Source organism: Cherax quadricarinatus, chromosome 7 (assembly GCF_038502225.1).
Source record: "Cherax quadricarinatus isolate ZL_2023a chromosome 7, ASM3850222v1, whole genome shotgun sequence".
NCBI lineage: Eukaryota > Metazoa > Arthropoda > Malacostraca > Decapoda > Parastacidae > Cherax > Cherax quadricarinatus.
This window is the reverse complement of record NC_091298.1, coordinates 2,595,103-2,607,602: the sequence shown is the minus strand read 5'-3', so window position 1 is coordinate 2,607,602 and position 12,500 is coordinate 2,595,103. Positions and strand designations below refer to the sequence as shown.

Genomic DNA, 12,500 nt, shown 5'->3' with positions numbered 1-12,500 from the left:
AGGCTCTGATCCACCAGGAGGCCTGGTCTCAGACCGGGCCGCGGGGGCGTTGACCCCCGGAACTCTCTCCAGGTAAACTCCAGGTAAACACACACACACGCACACATACACACATACACACACACACACACACACACACATACACACACACACACACTCACACACACACACACACACACACACACACACACACACACACACACACACACACACACACACACACACACACACACACACACACACACACACACACACACACACACACAGGGGAATGTCCTATGAAGAAAGATTAAGGGAAATCGGCCTGACGACACTTGAGGACAGGAGGGTCAGGGGAGACATGATAACGACATATAAAATACTGCGTGGAATGGACAAGGTGGACAAAGACAGGATGTTCCAGGGAGGGGACACAGAAACAAGAGGCCACAATTGGAAGTTGAAGACACAAATGAGTCAGAGAGATAGTAGGAAGTATTTCTTCAGTCATAGAGTTGTAAGGCAGTGGAATAGCCTAGAAAATGACGTAGTGGAGGCAGGAACCATACACAGTTTTAAGACGAGGTTTGATAAAGCTCATGGAGCGGGAAGAGAGAGGGCCCAGTAGCAACCGGTGAAGAGGCGGGGCCAGGAGCTAAGACTCGACACCTGCAACCACAAATAGGTGAGTACAAATAGGTGAGTACACACTTGGATCAGATGGTCCTCTCAGTTGACAATTGAAGGCTAGCGAAAGACCTTCAGAATTATGTGTGGAGGTAAATGCTGAAGGAAGGAACGAGGGAGGGAAGGACAGAGGAAAAGGGAGAGGGAGTGAAGGAGCTGATGATGATTTGGGAAAGAAGATGGTAGAGTACGGAAGAGAGAAAACTTAAATTACGTTCAAGAAAAGTCACAAGAGTACATTAGCAATACTATACTGCTAAATAACAAAAAAAAGGGCACAATATCGTGACTGGAACGATACACAAATAACCCGCACATAGAAGAGAGGAGCTTACGACGACGTTTCGGTCCGACTTAGACCATTTACAAAGTCACTGCTGTCCGATGAGTGCTAGCTATGGTCTATCTTCCTCTGCCTCCATCTATGGTGTCGAGGCTAAAATAATATAGCAAAAGGCTCTCTCCCCATCCTCTGCTCCGTCAGCCCACAGAGGTATGGAAATTACTATATCGCAATGAAGACCGTATATGAATATTTCGTTCGCTAAAACTACCACTACTGATGCACGCACCACTACTACAACTATTATGATATAGATAGTCCATGGTCAGAAGTTATCCTGGTTAGTCAACGACTAATCATGTTTCCAGCGGCTAGAACCAGGTTTATGAAGTTCTTGATCAACAGGTTTTTATGGCACATCGGACTTCTGTAAAAAACGGTTTCAATACTGTTGGTGGTGAAGGTAGATAACAGGTTTCAACACTTGGTGGTGAAGGTAGATAACAGGTTTCAACACTTGGTGGTGAAGGTAGATAACAGAGGTTTCAACACTTGGTGGTGAAGGTAGATAACAGAGGTTTCAACACTTGGTGGTGAAGGTAGATAACAGAGGTTTCAACACTTGGTGGTGAAGGTAGATAACAGAGGTTTCAACACTTGGTGGTGAAGGTAGATAACAGAGGTTTCAACACTTGGTGGTGAAGGCAGATAACAGAGGTTTCAACACTTGGTGGTGAAGGCAGATAACAGAGGTTTCAACACTTGGTGGTGAAGGTAGATAACAGAGGTTTCAACACTTGGTGGTGAAGGCAGATAACAGGTTTCAACACTTGGTGGTGAAGGTAGATAACAGGTTTCAACACTTGGTGGTGAAGGCAGATAACAGGTTTCAATACTCCTGCAGTACATCTCTATTTTATTCATTTTTTTTACAATATACAAAATGTAGTTTTACATGCAGTAAAATATTATTAAGCACCAAAGACAGCCACTAACAGGCGGTACATTCCGGGTAACAGCGAAGTTACTGCTGTGTGCACTCTGAAGCTTCTAAATCATCTAATGGAGTGAGATACACGGCTGTGATTTATGATTTTGTGACACCAGGACGGCTGTTGGAGTCAATAAGCAGTGTTACAGTAATATTATTTACACAGCCGTATTTCACAAATGGTTATAACTATAACCATAATTTTTAAAGGGGTGGATCGGTAAGCCAGCGGAAGGCCTCGGTCAGAGGACCAAAAGCTCCAACGGCGGGTAATTATCTGACAAAGACTCGCGTCAGGAAAATGTTTCCTGACGAACCTTACCTAACCTAAATATCTTCCCAGATACTAATTACATTTCAAGCACTTCAGAGCTCTTGATTCCTCGCCTGTATTCATCCTTGGCGACAACGCTGGCCATATTGTGTCTGCGATAGATTCAGAGACGTCATCTCCTGCAGTAAATAGACAAATGACTGCTGATAAATAGAGGTATTAGGTATTAGATTTATCAGGAAATAGGACAAGCATTTCCTGACGCGGATCTGGAGCTTTTGATCATCTGATCGAGGCCTTCCACTGGCTTACTGGTCCACCCCTTTAAAAATTAAGGTTATAAAAATAGAAGGAGATGGACATAAAGGCGTTTACCTTTACTGAAGACGTTTCGGTCCTTGGACCTTGATCATTTCAAATTTTTGTAGTATCTTTTTTTTTTATATTTTATTTAAACTCAGGTATAAAATTATATAATTGTGTCAAACTTTACTTAAATAGGCGGGGAACTGGAGCACAGATCCAATTCCCTAAATCAAGAGCCCCTCACCAACATCAAGGAACCTTCCTTGAGGGGAAGAGAGGAGAAAGAATACTTTTCTATGATTCCTTCCTGAGATGAAACTTAGCACTTATTATACCTGCCTCTTGTGATCAACTATTTGGGGGAAGTCGCAGCAATTTCAAACCCGGAGGATTGTAAAGCGCCTGGGGGGGGGGATGTGGAAGGCATTCAGGCTTAATTCGGGGAACTGGAGCACAGATCCAATTCCCTAAATCAAGAGCCCCTCACCAACATCAAGGAACCTTCCTTGAGGGGAAGAGAGGAGAAAGAATACAGAGCCATTTTCTATGTCTAAAGGACCCCAATGGAAATAAGTCACTTTGACTTTTTTAGGTTATTCTGAGTAATTTACACTATGTATGATAATTGTATTTATGTGTACTTGTGCCTAAATAAACTTACTTGCCGTCTCTTGCAATGCGTTCCATTCCTCTGCTATTATTTGAAAAAAAAAATCCAATACCCATTTGACTCATTTTTTTCTTAATTTTCTTCTGTGGCTTTTTGTTATCACTGTTGGAGGTGCCTCACAAGCTAATGGATGGTTTCTTTCATGATATTTTATAACCTTGTATGTTATCATGTCTCCTCCTTTGTTTCTATCAGCCAGCGTCAGTGTGGGAAGTAAAAGATGGAAGAAGACCCACATCTGTCAGTGTGGGTAGTAACACTCAGCAAGTGAAACTTCATGTTATCAAGAGATATTTCTGCTGTTATCTTATCTCAGCGGGTACCTGGACAACCAGGCGCTAGATAAGAGCATGTTTGCTTCTCAGTGACTCTGGTGGTTATACTTGTGTGTGCAAGTACAACCTACTTGAAAGAGTGCTAGAACTAGTACCGTCTACCAGTACGACTTCCATTTAGTTGTACTAGAGGTAGTAGTACATGAAAGTACGACTCACGAGTGACGCTGTAAGGAGGAGCATGCCTGTACCTTTAATATACCTGTGTCTGCTTTCAACCGTCCGACTGTCTTAGTAGTCGCCGCTACAAGGAATAATGGCGTGCAAGGTGAGAGTTTTGGAGTGCTTCTCTAGTTTTATTCAAGGGGTGTGAGGGGGCGGGGATGATTGGGGTCCAGAAACACTTTTTTTTCATATTTCAAAACTAAGGCTAAGCCCATATGAGTGATACACTACCACAAAGATGGTCCTCAGTGGCAAGTACACAGTGAAGAATTAGACACGTGAAACATCCGGGTATCTTTATTTATTGATGTTTCGCCTTCCAGCGGCTTTATTAATATAAAATCAAGGACACTTCTCTGTAAGTGTTTATTTTGTTTTGTGAAACACTTTGTTCACACTAACGCACAGATCGCTCTTTGTTGGTTATCCTGGCGTCAGTGTCACTCTCAGTAGAGTCAAAAGTAATCTGAAGACGCCACAGCACCCCACGCCGCCTCTGCCCAAGACTGTAGAAGTATATACAAAAGGCGAGGTAATTGGTCCCTCGGCCTTGGAATTGGTGAAGAGCAACGTAGTCTATCTTGTCGGTATTGTATACCATTTATGTACAAGTACACAGTGCTGAAGATCATCTTATCAGCAAATGGGCATTTTATGTTGTTATACAGAAGAGCAGTTCAATGGTCCAAATCATAGCAGAGCAGCGAGAGTCTTGCCCTCAATTACTCCAGCCAGTATCCCATGATCAAAGGTACATGATATCAACACACTGATGAATTAGACACATGTGCAACTCCTGGGTGTTTTTATTTAGAGATTCTACACCTAATTTGATTCTAATTTGATTGATTAGGTGATTGAATAACTTGCTGAGCATGTGTAACTTCTCTCAGTGAAGATATCCAGGTGTTGAACATGTGTCTAATTCACACTGGACATTGTAGTTTCTTCCCGGTGTAGCTTCTTTCCTGTGTAGTTCTTCCCGGTGTATCATGACCTTATTGTTACTTCCGCAGGGTAGTTCCCCGGCGGGCGAGGCACCTCCCACCTACTGCCCTATCTGCCTGGAAACGTGGGACTCCCAGGACCATCTGCCCAAGTTCCTCTTGTGCCACCACAGCGTCTGTGTCTCCTGCGTGGCTCTCCTCTACAAAGCTGCCCTGAAGCATGCCCCCACGCCCTCTACCTCGCCCTCCACGCCCATCTCACCGCTCACACGCCTCATGGGCTCAAGGTCATCCCTTAACGCCGCGGTGGAAAATGAGGAACCCACGGGGTCATCCTGGATCAAGTGTCCACTCTGCCGCACCTCCACCTTCATCCTTGACCCCTCCACGCTGCAGACGAACTTCTACCTGAGGGGACTTCTACGCTCCCCTTCCCTCCCCAGGTGAGTCCTTATGTGCACACACACACACTTTCTTTTATCTCTGTTCTAGGAGAGCTTATCAGCAAATCTGTAGCAGCAGTCTACTGATCACGTTTTCCTTCCCACTAACTCAGAGGAATATTCTTCAAAGATTTTCAGTGTGTTTGGAAGGATCGTCATCGCTTCTTCATCTCGCTCATTCTGTTTATTAACCTGAAACTGGAGAAGTATTTGTTGACAACTCTGGCATCTGCAGTTTTGGCTTCTGTCTATTCCCTCCTCTTCCTTTTCAGTACATGTGTGTGTGTGTGTGTATGTGTGTGTACTCACCTAATTGTGGTTGCAGGGGTCGAGTGTGTGTTTACCTGGAGTTTACCTGGAGAGAGTTCCGGGGGTCAACGCCCCCGCGGCCCGGTCTGAGACCAGGCCTCCTGGTGGATCAGAGCCTGATCAACCAGGCTGTTGCTGCTGGCTGCACGCAAACCAACATACGAGCCACAGCCCGGCTGATCCGGAACTGACTTTAGGTGCTTGTCCAGTGCCAGCTTGAAGACTGCCAGGGGTCTGTTGGTAATCCCCCTTATGTGTGCTGGGAGGCAGTTGAACAGTCTCGGGCCCCTGACACTTATTGTATGGTCTCTTAACGTGCTAGTGACACCCCTGCTTTTCATTGGGGGGATGGTGCATCGTCTGCCAAGTCTTTTGCTTTCGTAGTGGGTGATTTTCGTGTGCAAGTTCGGTACTAGTCCCTCTAGGATTTTCCAGGTGTATATAATCATGTATCTCTCCCTCCTGCGTTCCAGGGAATACAGGTTTAGGAACCTCAAGCGCTCCCAATAATTGAGGTGTTTTATCTCCGTTATGCGCGCCGTGAAAGTTCTCTGTACATTTTCTAGGTCGGCAATTTCACCTGCCTTGAAAGGTGCTGTTAGTGTGCAGCAATATTCCAGCCTAGATAGAACAAGTGACCTGTGTGTGTAAAAAGTATCCTCAACTCTTCGGGAAACAGTCCCAACAAAAGCTTGTTCTACGTGTTGTGCCTTCTTACCCACAGCTTTCAACATTCCGCCTTTAAATACAGCATTCCATATTTTGCTGATGATTTGAGATATATATTTATCTCTGGTGATGTTCACTCGTATATCTTTCTCTCTAAATAAATTCCTCATCTCACGCTCTATTCTCCATCTTGGATCTCTCGTTCCCCAGTTTTCATTACTAGCCGCCACTATTTTGATTGTCTTCGTAGCTTCCCTAAGTCTTCACGCAGACTGTTTCTATTTTCTTTCATTCTTATTCCAGTCATCTGACAGGTCATTAACAGATAGTCATAGTAATGATCCGAGTTGTAATCCTTGGGGTACCCCACTTTTTACCATCGCTCTACGTGATATTCTTCTCTCTAACATATATCAGTTTTATTTTCTATTCTTCATGCATTTCATGGTCCACTAAAGTTTATGTTGCAGCTCTGCTTGCTCCTAGAATTTGGGTATCAGCCTCTGGCAAGGTACAATGTCAAGTTTTTTTTTTTTGTAGTCCAAGAATGTGCAGTCGATCTATTCCTGCGTTTCTTGCTAGTTCTGTCGTACAATCCTCTGTGTGGCCTATGAATGGTCCAAGTCGTACTGTAAAGTTTTAGTCTTCTAAGTGTGGGTTATGTGTATATTTTTTTCCAGCTATGGTACTGTGACATTTTATTTTTAAACTCATGTAGGTTCATGAGGCAGGATTCACCTTCCCCAAATCCATATTAGTTTTCTTTTATAAAGTTTTTTCCCTCTCTACGTACTCAACCATCCTCCTATCTCTTCTAAGACTTTTTGTTGTATTAGTCACTGATATTGTCACTCCTAGCTGGGGGCTCCTACTTGTATGAGCAACGGTAACCCCCTGTCACCGCAAGGAGTGAATCTAGACTTTGCTTATTAACATTGAAAGTTACTAAATTCAGCTGTCCTTGCTTTTCTCACTGCTTGAATGTGTGCTCGTGGTTCAGTTGGTAGCATTTTTAACTCAGACACTGAGGGACCGGCGATCGCTCCCCGAGTGAAGCGTTGGACATGTTTATTTGCACCTGCTGTCACTGTTCACCTAGCAGTAAGTAGGTACCTGGGTGTTAGTAGACTCCTGTGGGTCGCATCCTGGGGAAGTTTAAAGCACCACAAAACAGTCCCTGATGACGCTTGAACTTTATTTTGCTATGTTGGGTTACTAACCCCCCAGCTTAAATCCAAACAAAATCTTATGTTTTTTTTTAAGACTAAATTAGCGTCTTTATAGTTGTCTGGTAGTTGTTGCGTCTGCAGCAACCTGAAGATCCTCACTACAGGTTCCAGTACTGTAATTACTTCAGTTATCGAAAGTATTACCATATTCATTGGGAAATATTAAAGTTATAGAAGTAATATAGCGTCTAGAGGATAGGAGATTCAAGGGGTAACTATCTTTGATCTAGGATAGAGAAGGTAACTTTAATTCCTTAGATTATTATTATTATTATAATCAAAAAGAAGCGCTAAGCCACAAGGGCTATACAGCGCTGCTAATTCCTTAGATAAAACGTTCTTTCAGTAGCTTGACAACCTCTCTCCCAGTTGTCTAGTTAATGCTAGTCATTCCTGGGGAGGTGCAGCGCCCTTATTTCCCATACAGTGCTTGGGGAGTTTTAGTTTAAGTTTAATATGTTTATTATGCACCCCATACCCATCCGAAGGCCTCGGTCAGGTGACCAAAAGTTCCAGCGGCGGGTCATCATTGAATAAGACCCGCGTCGAGAAACACTTGTCCTGTTTCCAGACAGATCTTACCTAATCTAACTTAACGCTTGGGGTGCGAGAGGGCAGGGTAAGGAAGGACTGGCCAGCTGCCCTTGACTCAAGAATCCTTCACGGGCATCAAGGCACTCTCAGTGACTAGTCAATTTGCGAGTCCATAGCTTGGAATTTATAGTTTCACTGGCGTATAAATTTGTATATACAGGTAGCAACCATGGTGTGGTTTCCTTCAGGCTGGTGTTGTGGTGTGACACCTGTAACAGTGTGGCTGCGCCCTCCTGCCTCCACCACACCCTGCGACCACTCCAAGACAAGATGCACCGCCTCCAGGTACTTACTACACGTATCTTTCATCCTCACACCTCTGTAATCATCCTCACACCTCTGTAAGTAAGCAGTTTTATTCAGGTGTACACAAATACATAGATTATCATACATAGCAGCATGTGTAGAGAACCGAGGATAACCCAAAAAGTCAAAGTGACTTATTTCCATTGGGGTCCTTTTAATACCTTATTATTGTACTATAAAGGAAATATTATTATTATTATTATTATTATTATTATTATTATTATTATTATTATTATTATTATTATTATTATTATTATTATTATTATTATTATTACTATTATTATTATTATTATACTATAAAGGAGATATACTAGGAATAAGGTAAAATGAGTTATTTATATTTACATGTGTGTTACCTAAAAAAAAATAAAAAAATCAAGTCTCCCTTTCTGTCGCTTCATTCATTATGTACCTTTTGGCTGTCTTCTTGAACTGGCTCATGCTGTGACTGGCAATGTTTTTACTGGCACTGAATTTACGGTTATACTAGCGTGCCTGCCACTCAACTGAAGGTCACACCAACTTATCTGGTACTGAACTGAAGGTTACGCTAGCATGCCTGCCACTGAAATTACTGTCACACTTGCCTATCTGGCACTGAACTGAAGGTCACACTGGCGTCCCTGGCACTGAACTGAAGGCCACGTTAGCATGCCTGGCACTGAAATGAATGTCTCAGTTGCCTATTTGGCACTGAACTGAAGGTCATGCTTGCGTCCCTGGCACTGAACTGATATAGTCCTGGACCCATTATGTACCTCTGTAATCTTTTGGCTACCGCCCACAGGATGGGTATGGGGGTGCATAATAAATATATTAAACTAACTAAACTAACGCTGGAAGTTTCTCATACTGTCAACAATGAACCAGTTATGTACACACTTCTTGAAGTGGATATGTAACCTTTGTCGTGTGCATTGAGCGCCGCTTGCAGAAGATAACACATGGCTTGCTCAGTAGTGTTCTAAGTCTGTACAAGACTGCCCAGGAGTAGTACAGACTTAGTCTTGGTGGCACTAGAAAGATTAGAAACCAGTTATTGGTTCATCTGAAGATGTGTATGTAAAAACTACGAAAGCGATCAGATGTTTCCATTGTGGGATCCATAGCCTCGGAGAAGTGGATAAAAAAAGCTTCGAGGATTAAAAATATTTGGAGTTCATCCTGAATCCATTTGAATATTCCACTTTTCCTACCACTCCATCTTTTTTTTTACTAATAGGTATATTTTAATATATAATATGGTACACAAGACTTAAAAGATACAGGTACAAAGATGGCATATCTGCTTCATCTTTTTGTTACAGGAGGAGTTGATTGCTGCGGCTGGAGAGGCGTGCGCATGGGCGTGTGGGCGTGTAGCTGTGTATGAGAAGCAGGTGGAGGTGTACAGGTGGGCGTGTAAGGTGCTGAGACACGCCCACACCCGCGTCCTGGCCGCCCTCACACACGCCCAACACCAACACCGCGCCCTGAGTCACTTCAATACTGAGATCCTTCAACTGGTGCGTCCACTACTAGTACTGTTGCTATTAGCGTTGTTGATATTGTTAGTGCTGTTGTTAATGCTATTGTTGTTAGTGCTAGTGGTGTTATTATTGTTGCTTTCCTTCTTCTTGTAGTTTAAAAATCTTTGATTATCTTCTCGCATCATAGCCTCGTTTGTATGACATTTATGGCACTAGGATTTTACCCTTTATCCGTCTCTTCCTAACCTCTCAGTCATCAACTGCTATTTGATTCATAAGATAAGATTTGCCTTCCATAATTCCACGTTTCTCTAATAGATTTGATGTGCATTTACCTATTTGTGTTTACATATTTGCTTACCTATTAGTATTTACCTTTTTATAGCTTCAGGAGCCGAGCTACATGTGTATGCTCTTGATTTTCCGTCTTCAATATTCAGTTTATCATAAACATTTCAGTCGTTTCCTGTAATTACAGTACCTCCTTATGTATATCACTCCACTGATCTACTACTGTGTAATAGGAAAATTATAGTGTTTTCTCAGTAACTCTTATGTTTTAATTTATAGCCATAGTTTCTTGTTTTACTTGGTGAGGCTGTCTTCCTTGTGGGTTTGTTCGTGGTGTGTGTGTGTGTGGGGGGGAGGTGGGGTTAGTGTGTTTGGAATAGTTTTACTAGACACACAGACTGTAATGCAATAATTTTGTAAACTTGAGCAGCAGTTACGGTAACTATTGACAGGTAAACATTAACGATCATATGATGCACTGTGTGTAATGTTGAACATTTGTGTGTTTAGGTGAACCGCGGGGAGGCGCTGCAGGGAGTACGGGAAGCCGAGGAGGAGGTAATCAGTGGACTGGAGAATGTGGTGAAGGAGGTGAAGGAAAAACACGAACAGATGTCTGGAGGAAAGGAAATCCCGACGTTGAGGGAGAGTTTCCATGTGTGTGGCAGCCACAAGGGCCCACAGGGGTATCGTTTTATTACACTCGAGGCTCATGACACCCTCACTCTCACACTTCACACAGGCGACGAGACAGAGAGCCAAGAAACAGACAGCAACAAGGACGACACGAAAGACACACAGCTGCAGAGAACATTTCACTCTCTGCAGGCCCGACATAGGAAGACTTCAGCACAGTCTAAAGGACAGGTGACACGATCTGTCTCACTACGTGATTCTAAAGGAGGATCCTCGGTGAAAGATCTTGACAAAGAATCTCAATGCCCGAGTCAAGCCTCGACCAAGGCCTGCTCAGATTCTTGTGTCAAGAACTCTCCCAACATTGCATATCCTCGGCCACAGACCAGTGTGAGCGATACAGTGAACCTATACGAGCCAGAAGACCCCATCAACGACCCCCTCGCCCATGCTGGCAGCATCAACAACAACAACCACAACTTCCACAAAATGCCCACAACTACATCAAAAAGAGACGCCACACACAAGGCTACAGCATCAATAATCCCTCACTCACACCAAGACGCTGAGGTGGGACGACAGAGACGTAGCGACGACAACTTTAGACGTTATCAGCGGTCCAGAGGGCATGACGCCCCAACACGGATAACTCGCCACAGGTCAAGACACTCTCGTCGGAGAGCTGGAAAACCACGATGTAGCATTATGTAAATTAGTGGAGGGTTGTTGGTCCTAAGAACTCCACCCTCCTTCCCTTCCTTGATTTAGGCGCTATATAACTCCTGCGGACTTCTCCGTGATAAGAATAATAATAATAAATCCACTTTTCTTAGAAATTGTATGAAATTTGCTAGTTAATCAACAAAATATACAGTAATGAAACAATTGTCTTAATGCTAAAAGAACAGCCACTTCATAGGAAAAAAATTCGCATGAGTGTACTCAATATGGGGATTGTTTATGCACTCCTCAACGGTAGTAATACCTGAAGCATAGTTTAGCTTAAAAAATAGGGATGTGCCTACTGAATGCCACATACCGATCTTTGATGTGAGACGTTCTGTATTAGGTTGTATTAGGTTGGGTTATTACTGAGCATTGTCAAGTGTTCATTACACTTTAGTTATCCATGCATACACATACATATTACCTCATCCGTATACCCCAACACTCCCACACACCTACAACTCACTCCAACATTTCTCCACTGCACTAACTCCTCCATCAGTGAAGAATGGAAGATGAGACAGGTTTGCAAAGGAATATTCACCAACGAATATTCTTGTGATATTCTGAGCGATAGAACAGTGGTTAATGGATGGCTACGATGTATCGATTAAACCAAATTTTTTTTTAAACACGTCTATTTAATAAACTCAGATAAATCTTAATGAACGGCTGTCAGATAATGAACAGAAGTATGTGCCGGGGTTCAAATCGTGGTCCTGCTATTGACAGGACCGCAGTACGAATCCCGTCCAGTCTTCTCTTTATTGACTCAGTGAAAAATATCTTCATCTGACGATACCGTCACGTGATAAGATCTAAGAGAAGTGGTTATCACTACAGTGATTATATTCTGAACTACGTTACAGCATAGTTAAATACGTAGATGACATGGCTATAACTGTGGCTTTAATTATAGGAAAGCGCTAAATTCATAGGGGGTATAACGAGCCTGGGGAAAATGGGAGACAATCAGGCTCTATCCAAGGGAGGGAAAGATAGGTCCAGTTCTTTGGATCAAGAACCCATTTCTGTCAAACAAATTACCATTCCTGTAAGTAGTCCATACTGTGTAAAAACATTTGTGTAACCTAGATAAGTTACGTTATCTGACTGAGAGAATAACACTGGACGGATGTTTGTGTTATCTTGTGAGGGAGAGGCGTTCAGGGAGAATAATAATAATAATAT

The 12,500-nt window shown here is 43.0% G+C and overlaps 3 protein-coding genes across 3 annotated transcripts in view; 2 read left to right on the top strand and 1 right to left on the bottom strand.

Moving 5' to 3' along the window:
• The window catches only part of LOC128687012 (mucosa-associated lymphoid tissue lymphoma translocation protein 1), a 574,887-nt gene that overhangs the window by 463,090 nt on the left and 99,297 nt on the right, over positions 1-12,500 (top strand). The window lies entirely within an intron of this gene.
• E(Pc) (Enhancer of Polycomb) overlaps positions 1-12,500 on the bottom strand; it is a 147,045-nt gene that overhangs the window by 126,758 nt on the left and 7,787 nt on the right. The gene's annotated exons all lie outside the window — the stretch shown is intronic.
• On the top strand, positions 3,580-11,438 carry LOC128686803 (uncharacterized). Its single transcript, XM_053773900.2, has 5 exons — positions 3,580-3,793; positions 4,707-5,080; positions 8,070-8,166; positions 9,495-9,692; positions 10,458-11,438. Exons 1-5 carry the CDS (start codon positions 3,782-3,784, stop codon positions 11,292-11,294), a joined length of 1,518 nt encoding a protein of 505 aa, XP_053629875.1. The 5' UTR covers positions 3,580-3,781; the 3' UTR covers positions 11,295-11,438.